The sequence below is a fragment of the Hibiscus syriacus genome, unplaced genomic scaffold, assembly GCF_006381635.1.
Source record: "Hibiscus syriacus cultivar Baekdansim isolate YM2019G1 unplaced genomic scaffold, ASM638163v2 tig00110338_pilon, whole genome shotgun sequence".
NCBI lineage: Eukaryota > Viridiplantae > Streptophyta > Magnoliopsida > Malvales > Malvaceae > Hibiscus > Hibiscus syriacus.
The window spans coordinates 2,027,044-2,042,561 of NW_024062691.1; the positions used below are offsets into that span (position 1 = coordinate 2,027,044).

The following is a 15,518-nucleotide window of genomic DNA, read 5'->3' on the forward strand; positions in this document are numbered from 1 at the left end:
AAGGCTATTGAGAATACCAAGTCGAGGATGAAGGTGAAATGTAATGGAAAAATTTAGGTTTAGTCCTTGGATTATTTTGAATTTTAGAATTAATCGCAAATGCAGTTTACGATATATATAATTTATGTTAAATCAAAATCTAAGTTGGCTTAATGGTCAAATGTGAACATTGAACTTTTATTTACTTTGGTTCGAACCTCATAAGGATAAATTTAACATTTAATTTTATCCAACGACATCGTTTTGATTTGTTTTAAGCATCAAAACAACCACATCAAAACGATGTTGTTTTGATATATTGTTCATGTTAGTAACCGTCAGTCACATCATCACGTTGTTAACGATTTAAGGCGGAGTGATATAATTGAAATGAAAATCAAAGTTCGATGTTATAATTGAAAAATTGAAAGCTCAGTGGTATAATCGATACAACGCCTAAAATTTAATGGTATTTGGTGTAGTTTACCCTTTATTTAATTTTATATGAGAAACAAGAAATATTGTTATTGTCTCTTCATATTATAGAATGGTTAATTTACTAAATGTCCTTAGATTATCGTTCAAATTTTAAATTGATATTTAAGTTTTAAAAAATTAAAGACCTTAAAATATCATTATTACATCAATAAAGTCTTTTTTTATTATGCATAGATATATTACAATATAAAGATGAATATTGAGATTTAAACCCACATGAGACAAATAAACATCCTTAGTCTCTAGATTAATTAATGTATCTTTTTTCTTCTTTTCTTGACAGGCAGCGACACCAACTTTAGTGTTAGTTGTTAACCGTCTATATTTCTTATTTTCCCTATATTTTCTATATCGTATAATTGTTTTTTGTTCTTTTAGTTTTCGATAACTTTACCTTTATGACACATTTTTCTTTGTATTTATGACACGCTTTTTAGTTTCTATGTTGTTTTACATGTTTTTATTGTTTGACCTTCTTTCGTTTAATATTTGAATGACTGAATTTGACATAGCCACGACTTATCAAGATGACACTTATTTATTATTCTGCTATTCTTCCTTGCTTTGGACCATCATAATGGAGTTGGATACACAATTTGCATTTGTAGATAGTCTTTTACGTTCGATTCTGATTTTCGATTGTCGATGGTATTTCAGTAATTATCTCTTATTGTGGTTCATTTGTCGATGCAATTAGATTTATGTGTATCTATTTTTTGTTCGAGTTTTTTGGATGGGTTTTAACCTTTTCCTTGTATGGTCTTTCTATGATCTCGAGTGGCTAATTATCTTATGTTATAAGAAGATATTCTAATTACTTGTTTAATTTACGAACTTCATTATAATTTTGAATATTTTCTTTTTTTTAATAAAATTAACGGATATATATATATATATATATAAAAGGAATTAACGCCAAGTGCATTTAAAATACATAGATCAAAGTATAAACATTTATACATACTGCATTGATAGTTTGGTTGTGACGTATTAAAAAATGTTAATAAAACTTAAGAGGGTTATCTTTTTAAATGAGACAAATTCAAATTATCTATATGATAAATGCATATATATTTACATTTTTATCACATATTTAAATGTATTATATGTTAGATTTGTTCTAACACTTAATATCTAATTCAATGATTAAGCTGATAAAGTTGCTTGATTAATGTGATACGATAATTTGAGGGATCAACTAAATAATTCGGAAGTTAGGAGACCAATTTGAAATGTATTCAATAATTTGAGGATGTTGGGAGAAAATAACCCTTCGGCTGTGGTGCATCCGTTGGAATAAAAAGTCAAAAGAGAAAAAGGGGGAAGAAGGCGACAAAAATTGGGAGAGAAACGTTAGACACGTGACGGTAGAGAAGTAAAGAGTGGATATTTAAACGGAGAGTCTTTGATTCTGATTTCATTACATTTACATCTCAATTTGTTTCGCATTTGAATTTCATGTCCCTCGCCCACACCAAAACTTAACTTCACTCCCATTGCGTGCGTTTTGTACCCAAAAACAAGTAAATTTATTTGGATAAATTACATTGTTCATCACTCAACTTTCTTTTTCACTCTTATTTAATCATTAACGTTTAATTGCTTTTAATTTAATAACTATACTTTCAAATTGTTTCTATTTTAGTTATTCTAACTTGTTTTATTAATAGCTTTTTAATGATTTGCTATATTTTTTTATTATTATTTTCACATAGAATTAGAATAAAAAAATAAAATTAAAACCCTCGAATCATACTTTGAATCCTAAATCCAAACCCGTAGACTCTAAATCACAACACCCAAACAACAAAATGCATCACCTAAACTGCAAATCACAACACTTAAACCTCAAATTACAACCCCTAAACTCCATATCGCTACATCTAAATCCCAAATCACAACACTCAAACCCCAAAATCATAACACTTAAATGAAAAGCCAACCTACATCGCCATCAGAGCTTCTGGATGATTTACAGATTTGAATGAGTATGAATTAAGGTTACTGATTCGAGATTTGAAATAATTTTTTTATTTTAAAACACATTAGTATTAAATGTTAATAAAATATGTAATATAATAATAAAAATAATATTAAAATATTCTACGTAATCAGGGAGTGATAACTTTTTTTGAAAGTTTTATGATTAACTTAAATAATTTTAAATTTTGTCACATTTATCCAATTTATTTTAAGTAATGGTGCACCGCGTCAACTCAACCTCACTCGTCTGCCCTTCTTGCTACCCATCCATATTCCACTTATTCCATGTTTCTATATATATAACCGTCTCCCTTTCCTTGTTTCTCCCATTTTTGTTCACCTTGCCTTTTTCCTTCTTTCTAGGTTGCTGCTGCTTCAAGGAATTGCTTCATCTTTTTTTCTTTTCTTTCTGGGTTGTTGATTGCTTTCACTGTTCCGGCTCTAGGTGAGTTCCCCCTTTCTCTTGCTGTACTTTTCTTTTTAAAGTTTTGTGTTTTTTTTTACTGTTGGAGCTTGGGCAATTTATTTCGTGCCCATTTTAGATCTGTCTGCAATTTGATCTCGTATCTCGGTGGTTATTCCTGTGATGGGCTCTGTGCTTTTATTTCTTTGATAATTGAAATAAAGATCGGTTCTTTAAACTTTGATCTATAGCTGGTTAGGTCGTTTGATAATTTTGTATAAACAGGAATTTACTTTTTTAATGAAGAATTTTGACCCTAAAAAATGGTATTAGCAATTAGCTAGCAGGAAAAGAGAGTTGACCCATTTTTTGATCTTCTGTTGAGCACTGCAGAAGAACGTTTGAGCGTTACACGGCGGAGCTTAGCTGATTCTTCATCCCCTAAGAAAAAGACTTTTCGTTCTTAAAGGCAATGGAGATATACGGAAAAACCATGGCTGCTGCCCCTGCAAATGTTATTTATTTGTCTACTATTCTGGGCCGTGATGGTCCTTTTCCTGTTCACAAATGCGATTGGAAATGTCAAAACGAACATGTTTGTGGCAACATGTATCGCTGCAAACTAACAGGGATCACACACATCTGTGACAAGAACTGTAACCAGAGAATTTTGTATGAAACCATGGTTCCCTTTGCCGGGCAAGCGGCCGGTCTTTCCCCTCACTCAAGCTGAGGAACAAGCGGTCAGAGGCGTTAGGAGGAAGCTTGATGGCGACAATACCCCATCCCCTGATACCTGTGGTTTTAAGCGCAGACGTGATGCACAGTTCCATCCTTCTCCTTTCGAGGGATCTTTCTCTGCTGTGAGTCCAATCTGCAGCCAAGTCGGAGATGGCATGGATACAAACTAAGATTAGATTAGAGTTTACGTTACATATAGTATCCTATTATTAACCTTAAAGACTCCTATATCTTGTTTCCCTTTAAGTGTTCCTATTTGCTTCTCATGGGACAAATATGGATAAATGGTAATTGACTTTGATGTTGGTGGACGGTACCTTCCTGTAGGAAAAAGAGCACTTTTATTTCCTATTTTGCCAAATGCTATTTAGTTCCTCTTAGCTTTGGTGTGAAACTTTTGAGTTTAATTTAGTTTCTTTCCAACTCTTCTTATACTTGGATTTATCAACTTTGACAGCTACAGGGTGCTTCTAGGTTCTTAATAGGAGTTGAATTGTTATAATATTCATTTAGCAGTTTCTTGTTTTTATGTGATGATTGTAATTGTTAATCCTTCATTTTCATTTAGTTATTTTATTGAAGATATGCAGTTGTGGATGTATGGTGATTTATCATGGTTTTTAGGTACATTTTGATGTGCTTCTATAGTTACTTTTTTGGTTCACTAGCTGAATGCAGGTTGAAGAGAAATGGCATGGCTATTTGTCATGTGTTCTATATTTTCAAGTTTATTTTACTCTCCTTTTGTACCTGTTAATTTCTTATATAAGATCCTGAAGCATATGTTGATTTTGCAGGGTCAAAAGTGTGCAATTCAGGAAGTTTAAATATGCTTTTGCATTCTTGAGTGGATCTTTTCTTTTTAATTTCTAGGTTTTGTGAATTGAAATGTCCGACTTATTTTCAATCATTCTTATGTAGGTAATTTTTTTCATCGCTTGTGTTGGATGGCGAAACCAATGGAAAGGTGCCGTGTTATGCTTGTGTCCTGCTAGGGACCTCCCGTAGAATGCAAGGTCGTTCAACCTTACTCAAGTCGAACATATTGTTGACATCTTCAAACAGCAACCAGGTAGAATTATTTCTTATGTAATGGCACAGTTTTGCTATTGGAAACTGCTATGTGATGACTTATATCAATCATTTGCCATGTTTTTGCAGCTTTGATGGAGGGAATAAACCAAAGTGGGGCATCTTTCTGCGCGGCTGGTTGTGAACATGAGTTTATGATGTCTGAACATGGTTTACCAACTGAATTTGGAGTTATAGGCAAGTTGATTATTGATTCTCTTACTGTTTAATTGCTTGATTTAAGTTACATGCTGTCATCTCTATGATGAGAATGAAATAACATATCTTTTCAATTCTATTGGATCAGTTGCTTGAAACCTTAGGTCTCTACTTGGAACCAATGAAGAACTGAGACCACCATTTATATGGACCTATGAGAATCAGATTGTGCTTATCAGAAGGCTCGTTTTATTGGGAAATCGGTTTTAGCTGAACTTTGAAATCCTACCATGATGTTTGCTCATCAGATCCCGATAAAACTTGGAACTGCAGCGTAGATTGAATTCTTAGATGTGTATTCTGATAGGTAGTTTTGATTTAGTGTCCTACATTGTTGTTGAATTTTGATCATCATTTGGAGCTACAGTTGGAAACACTCAATCACAACTTCTATCTCCCAATTTCCTCTGCTGAGCATAATTGTAATTTTTGGCCCTAGCAAATGCAGCAAAATTTCTGCTATTGGCTTTATTTATTTAAGTACTGTTTATCCATGCTTGCTATGTTATAAAATTTCTTCAGTAGGTGTTGTGAGAAAATTAGGTACCACTATAGTTTAAATGACTTAAGATATCAATGATTATTTTGGATCAAAATCCGGATTTTATGCCATTTCACAAGGATATGTTTTGATCAAAATTATTCCACATTTTATGTGATCTATTGCGCTGTACGTAGGATCATGCGTGCCATGAAGGGACTACTTTCTAGTCTAAGTTCAACGTTTTAACTCCTTTTGTTTCAAAGATTAAAAGAAAATTGAATAAAAAACATAAAGTACACAAATCATCTCTCGATTATAGGAGATAAAATAAACCTCTGACAATAGAAAGTTGCTTTGTTGAGTCCATCGACTACTAAAAGTTATAGAATGATCATATGATTATTCATTATGTTTTACATTCGTCTTTTTCTTTTAAAAAATTAACAGTCGTCTGAGCTAGACGTTAACATGTTGACTGAGATATGATATTCGTTTGAGATTATGAGATTAAATTTATCATATTTCAGTAAGCAGGTTAGCCTCTAGGTCAGACCGTCGTTATTTTTTTTAACAAAAAAGATAAGTTTAGAACATAATGAATATTTAAGTGATTATTTTGTAACTTTTAATAGTTGAGTGACTTAACAAAGTATCTTCTCATAATCGAAGGATCGTTTTATAAATTTTAATAATAAGAGACTTAACCTATATTTAAGAGAAGAGACCATTTATGTATTGTACACTGAAATAATTGATGAAAATTATACATTTTGACTCAGGTATTTTAATATCAATTTTCTCTCTTTTCCTTGTTGTCGTTAGTCTCTTTTGTTTTTTCATCTTTATAATTAATGATGACATTAATTTTACTATCAATTGTCGGTATTTTTTATTTTTATTTTTTAATAATTTATTTTTATGATATATTTTTTTTTAATTTTATGACACGTTTTTGGTTGTTTGATCATTATTTTTGTTTATTTTTTTTTCTCATAATTGAATTTAACATCGCCATGACTGATGAAGACAATATTTATTCCCTACTTTAGTCTATAAGATTAAATTTGGATACACGATTTTCGTTTCTGCATAGTTTTCTCACGTCGTTTAATTTTTCTTTGCGGTTCATCAATGGTCTTTCAATAGTTTAATTCCTTTGTAGTTCATTTGTTGATACAGTCAAATCTATTCGCATCTGTCTTTTATTCGAGTTTAATTGATTAAAATTCTTAATATTTTTCTTGTATGACTCTTGTATAATTTTAAGTCGTTAATTTTTTGTATTATTAATTATAAGAAAACATTTTTTTATACGTTTAGTTTACCGTTGTAGTGTTAAATCTTTATTATAATTTAGATATTTTTTTATTTTTAATAAAATTACACATTTTATCTTATGAAAAAAACACTATAAGTTGAAACTTTCGAGAGTAAACCAATAGCATAGTTTATTTAAACATACATTTTGACGGGTTAGAAAAAGGAAAATCAAGAGATATATTTTACATCTTATAAAATTTTGGAAAAGAAAATACAGTTGATTAAATATTATCATTTAAAAGGTTTGCACTTTTTTCTTAACATTTAAACACAAACAAAGAGAAAATCTAAACCAAAAATAATTTTTTTTCTTTTAATAAATAATCAAATAGTTTTAATATAAAATATTTAAAAGTAAAAAGAAATTACGAATTGATTCGGTTGAAAAAATATTAGGGTGGACCTTAGTCCGTGACGGTGCCGTACCAAATATATGTGCATATCTATATCCATTTCCAGCGGCAGCACACCAGCATTCCAGTCTTCACTTCTATCCTTTGGAGCATCAGATTCTATTAAAAAAATCTTAAGGAAATGGACCGAGGAAAAGTGCAAGGAATGATGGTGATGCCACAAAAAAACCCACTTGAACAGTTGCAAGCAAAGTTCAAGGAAGTGGAGAACAATTTCAGGGGATGGCTAGCCAAGCAGTCCTTACCCGTCGAGGCCGCCGTGGTAACGACCACTAGCGCGGCTCAGGGTGCTGCTATCGGTGCTTTCATGGGTACCCTCACCAACGATGTCTCCTCTTCTCTTCCAACCCCTCCTCAAGCTTCCCTCGACCCTCAGGCCGTGGCTTCTCTCAAGCAAGCTCAGGTCTTTCTCTTGATTTCCCTCTTGTTTATCACCTCCATATTTGCAGAAGTGTAATTACCACCGAAGGATTTTTACTTGATTAATGAAGCTTGTAGTTGTTTTACAAAGAATTTCTCTCTAACTGCATAGAATTGTTGATGGGTGTGGATTTTTTTTATATATGATATATGTTTACTTGATTGCAGGCTCTATCAGGAGGTCCCTTGGTACAAGCTCGAAATTTTGCCGTGATGACTGGTGTCAACGCAGGCATATCCTGTGTTATGAAAAGACTGAGAGGGAAGGAAGATGTCCAATCTAGGTTAACCTTTTCATCACCGTTTTCTTTTATCTCCATTGATTTCTTTCTGTTGTTTTGTAGCTAGAGGATATTGCAACTGGTCATAGTTTCATAGCTTAATAAGCCAATAAAAGATACCAGTTGTTGACTGCTAGAAAGGACTTGTTTTAACCGGTAACAGTTGAAAGGGAGATGACTTGAATATATTATTGAGTTTTTAGGGAGATATCAAATTTTGAAGCTTTTTTCATGTTGAACTAGCATTTTTCCATATCAATTTTGAAGAGTTTCTTTGTCCTAAAAAAAATGCACTCGTTTTCTTTTCACATTTGCTTTTCTAGATTCGACCTCCCTCACTTTTATGTCATGCTTTCCAGGGGGTAATCTGCTTTCTGTATCTCCACTCAGCTCATCATAAATTAGAATTGCTATATTATGTGGAGAGCACTATTGGATAGTTATGTGTGACTATCAGAAGATTGTATAGATGAACCAAACTTGTTTCTGAATAAAGAATTGTTGGCTTCGTCTTTTTTCATCTTGTATCGGATGATCGTTATACTTCAGGTTTACACGGTTGTGTAAGATAAAAATACTGTTATGTTGCAGCATGGTGGCAGCTTTCGGTTCTGGAGCCATGTTTTCCTTGGTGAGTGGTATGGGTGGCCCAAATCAGATTGCAAATGCTGCTACATCTGGTCTTTTTTTTGCTCTCGTTCAAGGCGGTCTTTTCCAGGTGATTTATTATCTCATTAACCTCTCTGAGATCAATGTATTGTTCAATATCTGGTTATTAATTGTTTCGCTTGCTATGAACATGATGGATCTAGCATAAACCCAAAAGCTGTTACAACATGCTGTGCCAAAACTTTAGAATCAATTGTTCTTTGAGAGTGCCTATATCCATGAGCTTAAACTCCCGCTTCCTAAAATTGAATATTCTGAATGAATACTGCTTTGAAATATTGTTATACTAGCCTGCAGCGTCATATCGAACAACCTCTGTTTTGTGATTAATTATACAGTTGGGGCAAAAGTTTTCTCAACCGCCTGCTGAGGATGTGCACTATTCCAGAACACGGTCCATGTTAAGTAGTCTCGGCCTGCAGAACTACGAGAAGAATTTCAAGAAAGGCTTGTTAACTGATACCACATTACCTTTGCTCACGGATAGGCAAGCAGATGGATTGTCTTGATTCAACTTTGGTATTAATATTTAATGAACTGAGTAGATGTGCTCTGACATTTAAATCACGTTGTGTTTCAGTGCACTTAGAGATGTAAAAATACCACCCGGACCCAGGCTCCTTATTCTTGATCATATTCAGAGGTTCGATTTTATCTTCCATGTATGGTAATTGTATATTGCCCTTGACCACCGGAGCCTTTCTCACCTTCTGGTCTAATATTTGTCTTTAGGGACCCAGAGTTGAAAGAGAAGCAAGGGCGACGAAGACGGTGAGCGTATATCGTGCCTTCTCCACTGAAATGAATTATCCTTTTTTATTTCTTGCTTTTCTGAGCATCCAATTTGGATGAACATGGTTGTTTAGAATTCTTTAGACAAGTTTTCTGTAGCTTTAATTTATTAAGTAGTTTCAATTGTTGTTATAAAGATGCCATATGCATTAGCTTGAGACATGAGTGAAGTTATTGTGGTATGTTTATCTTATCAATCTTAGAATCAAATTAAAGTCTTGTGCCATTGGTCATTGTTTACTACTGTAGGCTGCCATTATCAATGGCGGTTGGATCTTAAAATTTAACCTAATTTTTTGTCGCACGAATCAAGCGACCTTGATGGTAAAGGAATTATTATTATTCTTTGAGGTCTCAGGTTTGAGCATATAGAATGTCAAGGGCATATGAGTGTATAATGTCAAGGTTGAGAATTATCTTTAAACAAATATTATATTGTACTTACTCCAGATTAATCAAAATGATGTATATTTTATAAGAAAAAAATCTCGATATAAACTTTTATTAATAAAATATTATTAAATAATCAAATACTTCTGTATCTTAGTTATTTACAAAAGATAATCAATAACAAGTTAGCATATGCTTTAATTTTAGTTTACCAATTTATGAAAATTTTGTACTGTACTGGAAAATTTATAAAAGATTATGTTTACTTTATTAAAATAGAAATCAATAGTATCAAAAAGATTATTAACTCGAAACGAATCGACAAAGGCAATATATGTGTTGTGATATATTAAAAAAATAGGGCTAGCAATAGTAGTAAAGCGGTAGCACAATATTTGAACTCGAAATCGAAATTAATGATTAAGCCTGAACTGTTTCAAAATTGAAATATTTAATTAAATAAAATTTAAACATCAAATTATACCTTAAAATCCCACATCAATATATATATATATATATATTCATCAATTCCCGCTAAAAGAATGAACTCGTTTTACCTTTCTTTTCCATCTACCCCACGATATATTATATGGTTATAGATTCAAAGTAAATGCCTTCTTTTCCCACCTACCATCTCTTTCTCCAATATACATTATATAGTTAGAGATTAAATGCCAGATTTTTATTCATCATTTATATCATATGGTAAATTAATAATGTTATTATATTCAATGCATTGAATAGATAAAGATGAGTAACTTGATCATTCAGTTAAATATGAAGTGTGAGATAAGAGAACGGGCTATATAGAGTTTTAAATAATCCAACGGCTCATAGTTGAGGATCTGGATCTACTACACTGAAATGATGCGAGTAAATGGCATTGTCAAGTTGTAGGTGAAAAATAATCAAGTACACCCTCGACTTTTCTTAAACTCATCTTGCTACATCACTCTGGTTTACCAAACTTTTTAATTTCTCATTAATTTACTCATTTATTAAGTAAACGACATTACCATATAAGATTATATATCAAGCATTCTTTTTCTTTCTGCTATATAGGTAGTAGGCATTAGTATATTTTTACCAAATTCCAGGTATAATACGAGTAGCTCAAATGCATACTGGAAGACTTGGAAGTGAAACATGGATATGGAACAACTTGACCCAAATTTAGCCAACAAAACTCTGTGGCTAAACCCAGAGGAAGAGGACGAGGTGGGCGTGGACCTTTTAGCAAGGCGTTCCAGCTCAAGGCATCCACCCAATGGAGTCGGAGCTACTGCTACTACTGCAGCAGGTGAGCCTGCCCTTCAAATTCCCGAACAACCAGTGGAAGAGAAAGAAGATGCACCAGTAACATATGGCGGTCAACCAAACGAGGAGGTGGGCGTTGGAAACAACGTTTACTTTGACAAGGTCCAAGGTACCCAATTTTCTCAACCATTCTCACTACGTTTAGCACTTAGCATCGTATACACAACGTTTAGTTCGTTTTCCTTTTCTTTACTGTGTGATCCCATTGAATCTCTTCTCCTTCACCTGTTTAGTTTTTTACCTTCTTCAATGTTAACCCTTTTTGCTCGCTGCTCCGTTTATACCAAAAACAAGGATGCCTTGCCCTGTTTAGTTCTTTTGTTTCGTTCATTTCTGGCTGGCAAATTCCTCTCAAGTTCTGTTGTGTTTAAATATGTTCATACTTCACTTTCCATCTATAAAAATGCGAGTTTCGGTTTATGTTCTAATATTCCATTTATTAGTTGCATGACAAAGAGTTTTGCTTCATGGATGTAGGCACTGAATCCATCAATGAAACTAATGGAATGCAATCTGAAATTATAAAAATCCCGAGCACCGAAACCAATCGTCAAACGATGAAAATTTCTGAGGATAAGAAAGATTTTGGTCAGCACCAGCTGAACATGTACATGAAGCAAATGGAAGTGTCAAGAGTTTTGAGAATGAAACCAAAGTAGAGGACAATGTTGACTTGATCGAAGAAATCGAAGAGGATTTGATGGAATTCGATGTTGAAAGGGTTTTAGATAAACAAAATACACATGATTTGTATTGTCCAAAGTGCAGTTCCTGCATCACAAAAAGGGTTATACTTATTAGAAGAAGGCCAAAAGTTTCAATACGCCACAAACCGAACCGTGGCAGCAAGCTGGATCCTGTTCCTAATTCTGCTGGTTTTGGTGGAAGTGATGACACACCTGAAATACATTCAGATGTAATTGCAGCAGCAACACCAGATGAGCAAAACGATAGTAGTGAACGAGATCAAAAACAGGAACAAGAAGCATTCAGCTGCTTATCATGCTTCAGCCTTTTCATTCCTTTAGGTATTCGGTTACTTGTCTCATAGTCGTCTAATTATCTTACTGATCATTAGAGCAGAAGCAACTCTATGCATACAGTACTAACCTGACATGCATGCAAATTTTAAATCATTACTGTTTAGGGTGTTATATGGCCATGGAACCTCATTTCATTCTTTAAATCTTGAAGGGAATGGTTGTTTCAAGATCTTTCAGTTCTTCAGATGGGGGAGACAGACTGAACTCCCACAAAGTACGCTAGAAATACGACAGAGGGAAAATACACAAAGACCACCTGAGATAAGGCAGAGGGAAGACACAGGAAGTGCCCAAGGAACAAACCTGAGTGAACACACAAAGTCCTCAAGTGATAAGCCCGGAGGGGAAAATACAAAGCCCTCAAGTTATAATCCAGAATGGAAACACAGAAACTCCTCAACACGTAAGCCACAACGAAGACACACAAAGTCCAGAAAAGATAAGCCACAATCTGGACATCAGTAGTCCTCGACATATAAACCATATTGAAGAAGCACAAAAACCTCAAGAGATAAACTGGAATGAAGATGCACAAAGTCCTCAAAAGAAAAGCTGTGATGCAAACATGAGTAGTTTTCAAAATATAAATCATAATGAAGATGCACAAAAAGCTCAACCTATAAGGTGGAATGAAAATAAACAAAGTCCTCAAAACCAGAACAACAGCAAGCAAAGTCCTCAAAATATAACTACAGAGAGAACAAATTGGATTTTTTCAATTTTTGCTTCTCATAAGCGCAAAGAAACAGCTAAGAAAGGTATGGTCAACTTTAAAATCATTAAAAGATGAAATTCTGTTATGGCTATTTGCCCATTAATCTTTGCATGTTATTGCTTACCTTTTTTTTCTTTGTACGGAGTTCGTAGTTGCTTAGAAGGTTTCAGATTGCCTAGGAACTTTTGTGTTAAGATTTTCCTCTCCGGTTCTATTTGTTTGTCTCAGTAAAGTCTTTTTAAACGAGTTGAAGTGGGTCCTTTCAAGTATATTTCATGTGCAAGCTCTCTGTTAGACTGTTAAAACTTTGTTTCAAAGGGAAGTTCTCATTGATTAATCTCGAAATTTAATCCCTTAACTATCGTGGTTGTCACCATCATTTTATTCTTACTAATAGCACTCTATTTGTGCCTGACATGGAATATTAGAATCTTCTCCGGTTCAAGCTTATCATGCCATATCAGTACAAAGTGCTGCAGTGCCATCCCCTTCACTTTTCAACAAGGGATATATTGATGGTACAGCTATAAAACCCAAAGAACCTGGAATAAGTAATATATTTTCTTCAACAAACAGCTCTATTGTTGACAAGCTGAAAGCTGACTCTACTGAGCAGAAGCCAGATATTGACTTGTTTCAGAGAAACGTTGGTATGTGCATATTTGTAGTGCTGCGTTTCTATAAGATAATTTTACTGCTAAGCATCCTTTTCAAACTCGCTTTATGCAGAAGTGACATCAAATTCACTTGATGGAACCTGCTCTTTTTCAACATATGAAGCATAAATTTTTAGCTCAATGTTTTTCATATCAATCTTATGTTTTCAATTCATACATAAATTTTGTTCTTGCTTGCTCTTATAGCGGTACCAATTCACACAATGCCTATGCCCCTTAATTGAATGTCTAACTCCCTAACATCTTTCTTTGAAACTGAAAAATATTGCTTTCCCGCATGCATTGACTCGTATACTTGGTTTCTGTTGTAATGCAATGTGTCGAATGTTAGATTCGTTAAGTCCCAACTTTTCGGCATTGTCTGCCATTGCAATATGATGCAGGTAACAATGAGATAAAGGATTTTGAAACTGGCCTACTTGACTCAACATTGCAGTCGGGGACGGATGTGGCACCTTTGTCTCAAAGAATAACAGAAACTGAACGTAGAGGTTCTGGTGCTGGTGAAATTCATGACTGGGAAATTCTGAAAAGCATTGTCTACGGTGGATTAGTTGAATCAATCACAAGTTTAGGGGTTGTATCTTCTGCAGCTGGTGCGGGTGCCAATACATGTAAGTTTTCTCCCTTTTCCCCTTCTCTAGATGACATCAAATGGTTTCAGTAGGTGCATATTTTGCCATATTTTCTCGTCCCTGAAATATGACTAATATATGTATATATATGAAGCACTTCCAGTAAAAGATTTTTGGTTGATGTATTTCCTTGCTTAGAGAGTAAAGAACAACATTTTTTTACGAAGGGAACGAACAACTTGAAACTTTATAATGATTCTGCTTCCTTGCATGCATCATATGCATTACGCCAAGTTTTTGTTTTCATATTGCAGTGAATATTTTGGCTTTGGGAGTGGCAAATCTGATTGGAGGAGTTATCATCATTTTTCATAATGTGAGTTATTGTCCTATCAAAAAAAAAATAATAATAATAATGTGAGTTATTGTCCCCCTTGTAGTCTATATCTTATTTCTTGCAACATACTTACGATTAAACTTTACAGCTTAAAGAACTTAAAAATGACCGACCTCCTATCAATGAAGCTTCCGGCATCGAGGAAGACCAGTATCAAGCACTGTTGGGACGGAGACAGAATTTCATGATGCATGTGACTGTAGTTATTTTATCATTCCTCATTTTTGGCATGGTTCCTCCTGTTGTCTATGGCTTCTCGTTTCGTAACAGTGACAATAGAGACCTCAAGCTCGCAGCAGTGGCTGGCGCTTCTCTAATATGCATCTTTTTGCTTGCACTCGGTAAAGGCCATGTTCGAAGACCACATCGAACTTACTTCCGATCTGTGTTGTATTACATCGGCCTAGGGATTACGGTGTCTGGCATCTCATACGTAGTTGGTCAACTGCTCAAAAAACTGCTTGAGCAGCTTGGTTTGTTTGAATCAAGTTCAACTGTCAGCTCCCTATTTCTGGAGACAGTATCGACGGAGGTTGGAAGGGCATCCTACTGAAGTTATGGGATTGAATTCCAATGAATTTTGAATAGAATTATGCCATGAACATTAATCCTCAGTTAGTCTCATAAATTATATTTTTGTTGTTGTGGGAATATCTATATTCTAGTCGGTGCCATATTTGCGGATACAAATGGACTTATGAAAGAAATACGATTCCCCAAACTTTCTTGATATTTTGCTTGCCAGTAAGTGTATTGTCGACACTAGTTTTTGTCCGTTCTCGTTATTAATATTATTATTATTACTATTATTATTATTATTAAATAATAATATTACAAGCCCAAATCAATAAACCGGGGCCCAAATACAAAACAACCCGGAGGTCCATTTACAAGAGTTGACCCAAGAAGCAAATCCACACCCGAAAGCCCAACAGCAGATCCAGGCCCAGATAACCCAGCAAGACCTGAACCCTTCTAGGGTTTTCATCTCATCTTCTCCAGTGCCACCAGCAACCATCACCGTTGGATCTGGAGAGATCCAACGACCCAGATTGATCCAGCAGAAACCCTAGGGTATCATTACCACCCTAGGGCTATTCCGGCCGTCGCCTTCGGATGGTTCAACCAGCC

The 15,518-nt window shown here is 34.3% G+C and overlaps 1 protein-coding gene and 2 pseudogenes across 1 annotated transcript; all 3 read left to right on the top strand.

Moving 5' to 3' along the window:
- The first annotated feature begins 2,841 nt into the window (after positions 1-2,841).
- On the top strand, positions 2,842-3,993 carry LOC120120360 (annotated as a pseudogene).
- Positions 3,994-7,169: 3,176 nt separating this feature from the next.
- Positions 7,170-9,438, top strand: LOC120120361 (chloroplastic import inner membrane translocase subunit HP30-2-like). Its single transcript, XM_039140019.1, has 6 exons — positions 7,170-7,514; positions 7,700-7,815; positions 8,404-8,530; positions 8,820-8,968; positions 9,062-9,124; positions 9,214-9,438. The coding sequence occupies exons 1-6, from the start codon at positions 7,233-7,235 to the stop codon at positions 9,254-9,256; spliced, it is 780 nt and encodes a 259-aa protein (XP_038995950.1). The 5' UTR covers positions 7,170-7,232; the 3' UTR covers positions 9,257-9,438.
- A 1,371-nt stretch (positions 9,439-10,809) lies between these two features.
- On the top strand, positions 10,810-15,104 carry LOC120120437 (annotated as a pseudogene).
- The last annotated feature ends 414 nt before the right edge of the window (positions 15,105-15,518 follow it).

Excerpts from the sequence above, each read along its gene's own strand:
- LOC120120361 (XM_039140019.1), top strand. The coding sequence starts at position 7,233 with ATGGACCGAGGAAAAGTGCAAGGAATGATGGTGATGCCACAAAAAAAC. Across the intron at positions 7,816-8,403 it reads AAGGAAGATGTCCAATCTAG|CATGGTGGCAGCTTTCGGTT; the intron begins GTTAACCTTTTC and ends GTTATGTTGCAG. Across the intron at positions 8,969-9,061 it reads TTACCTTTGCTCACGGATAG|TGCACTTAGAGATGTAAAAA; the intron begins GCAAGCAGATGG and ends GTTGTGTTTCAG.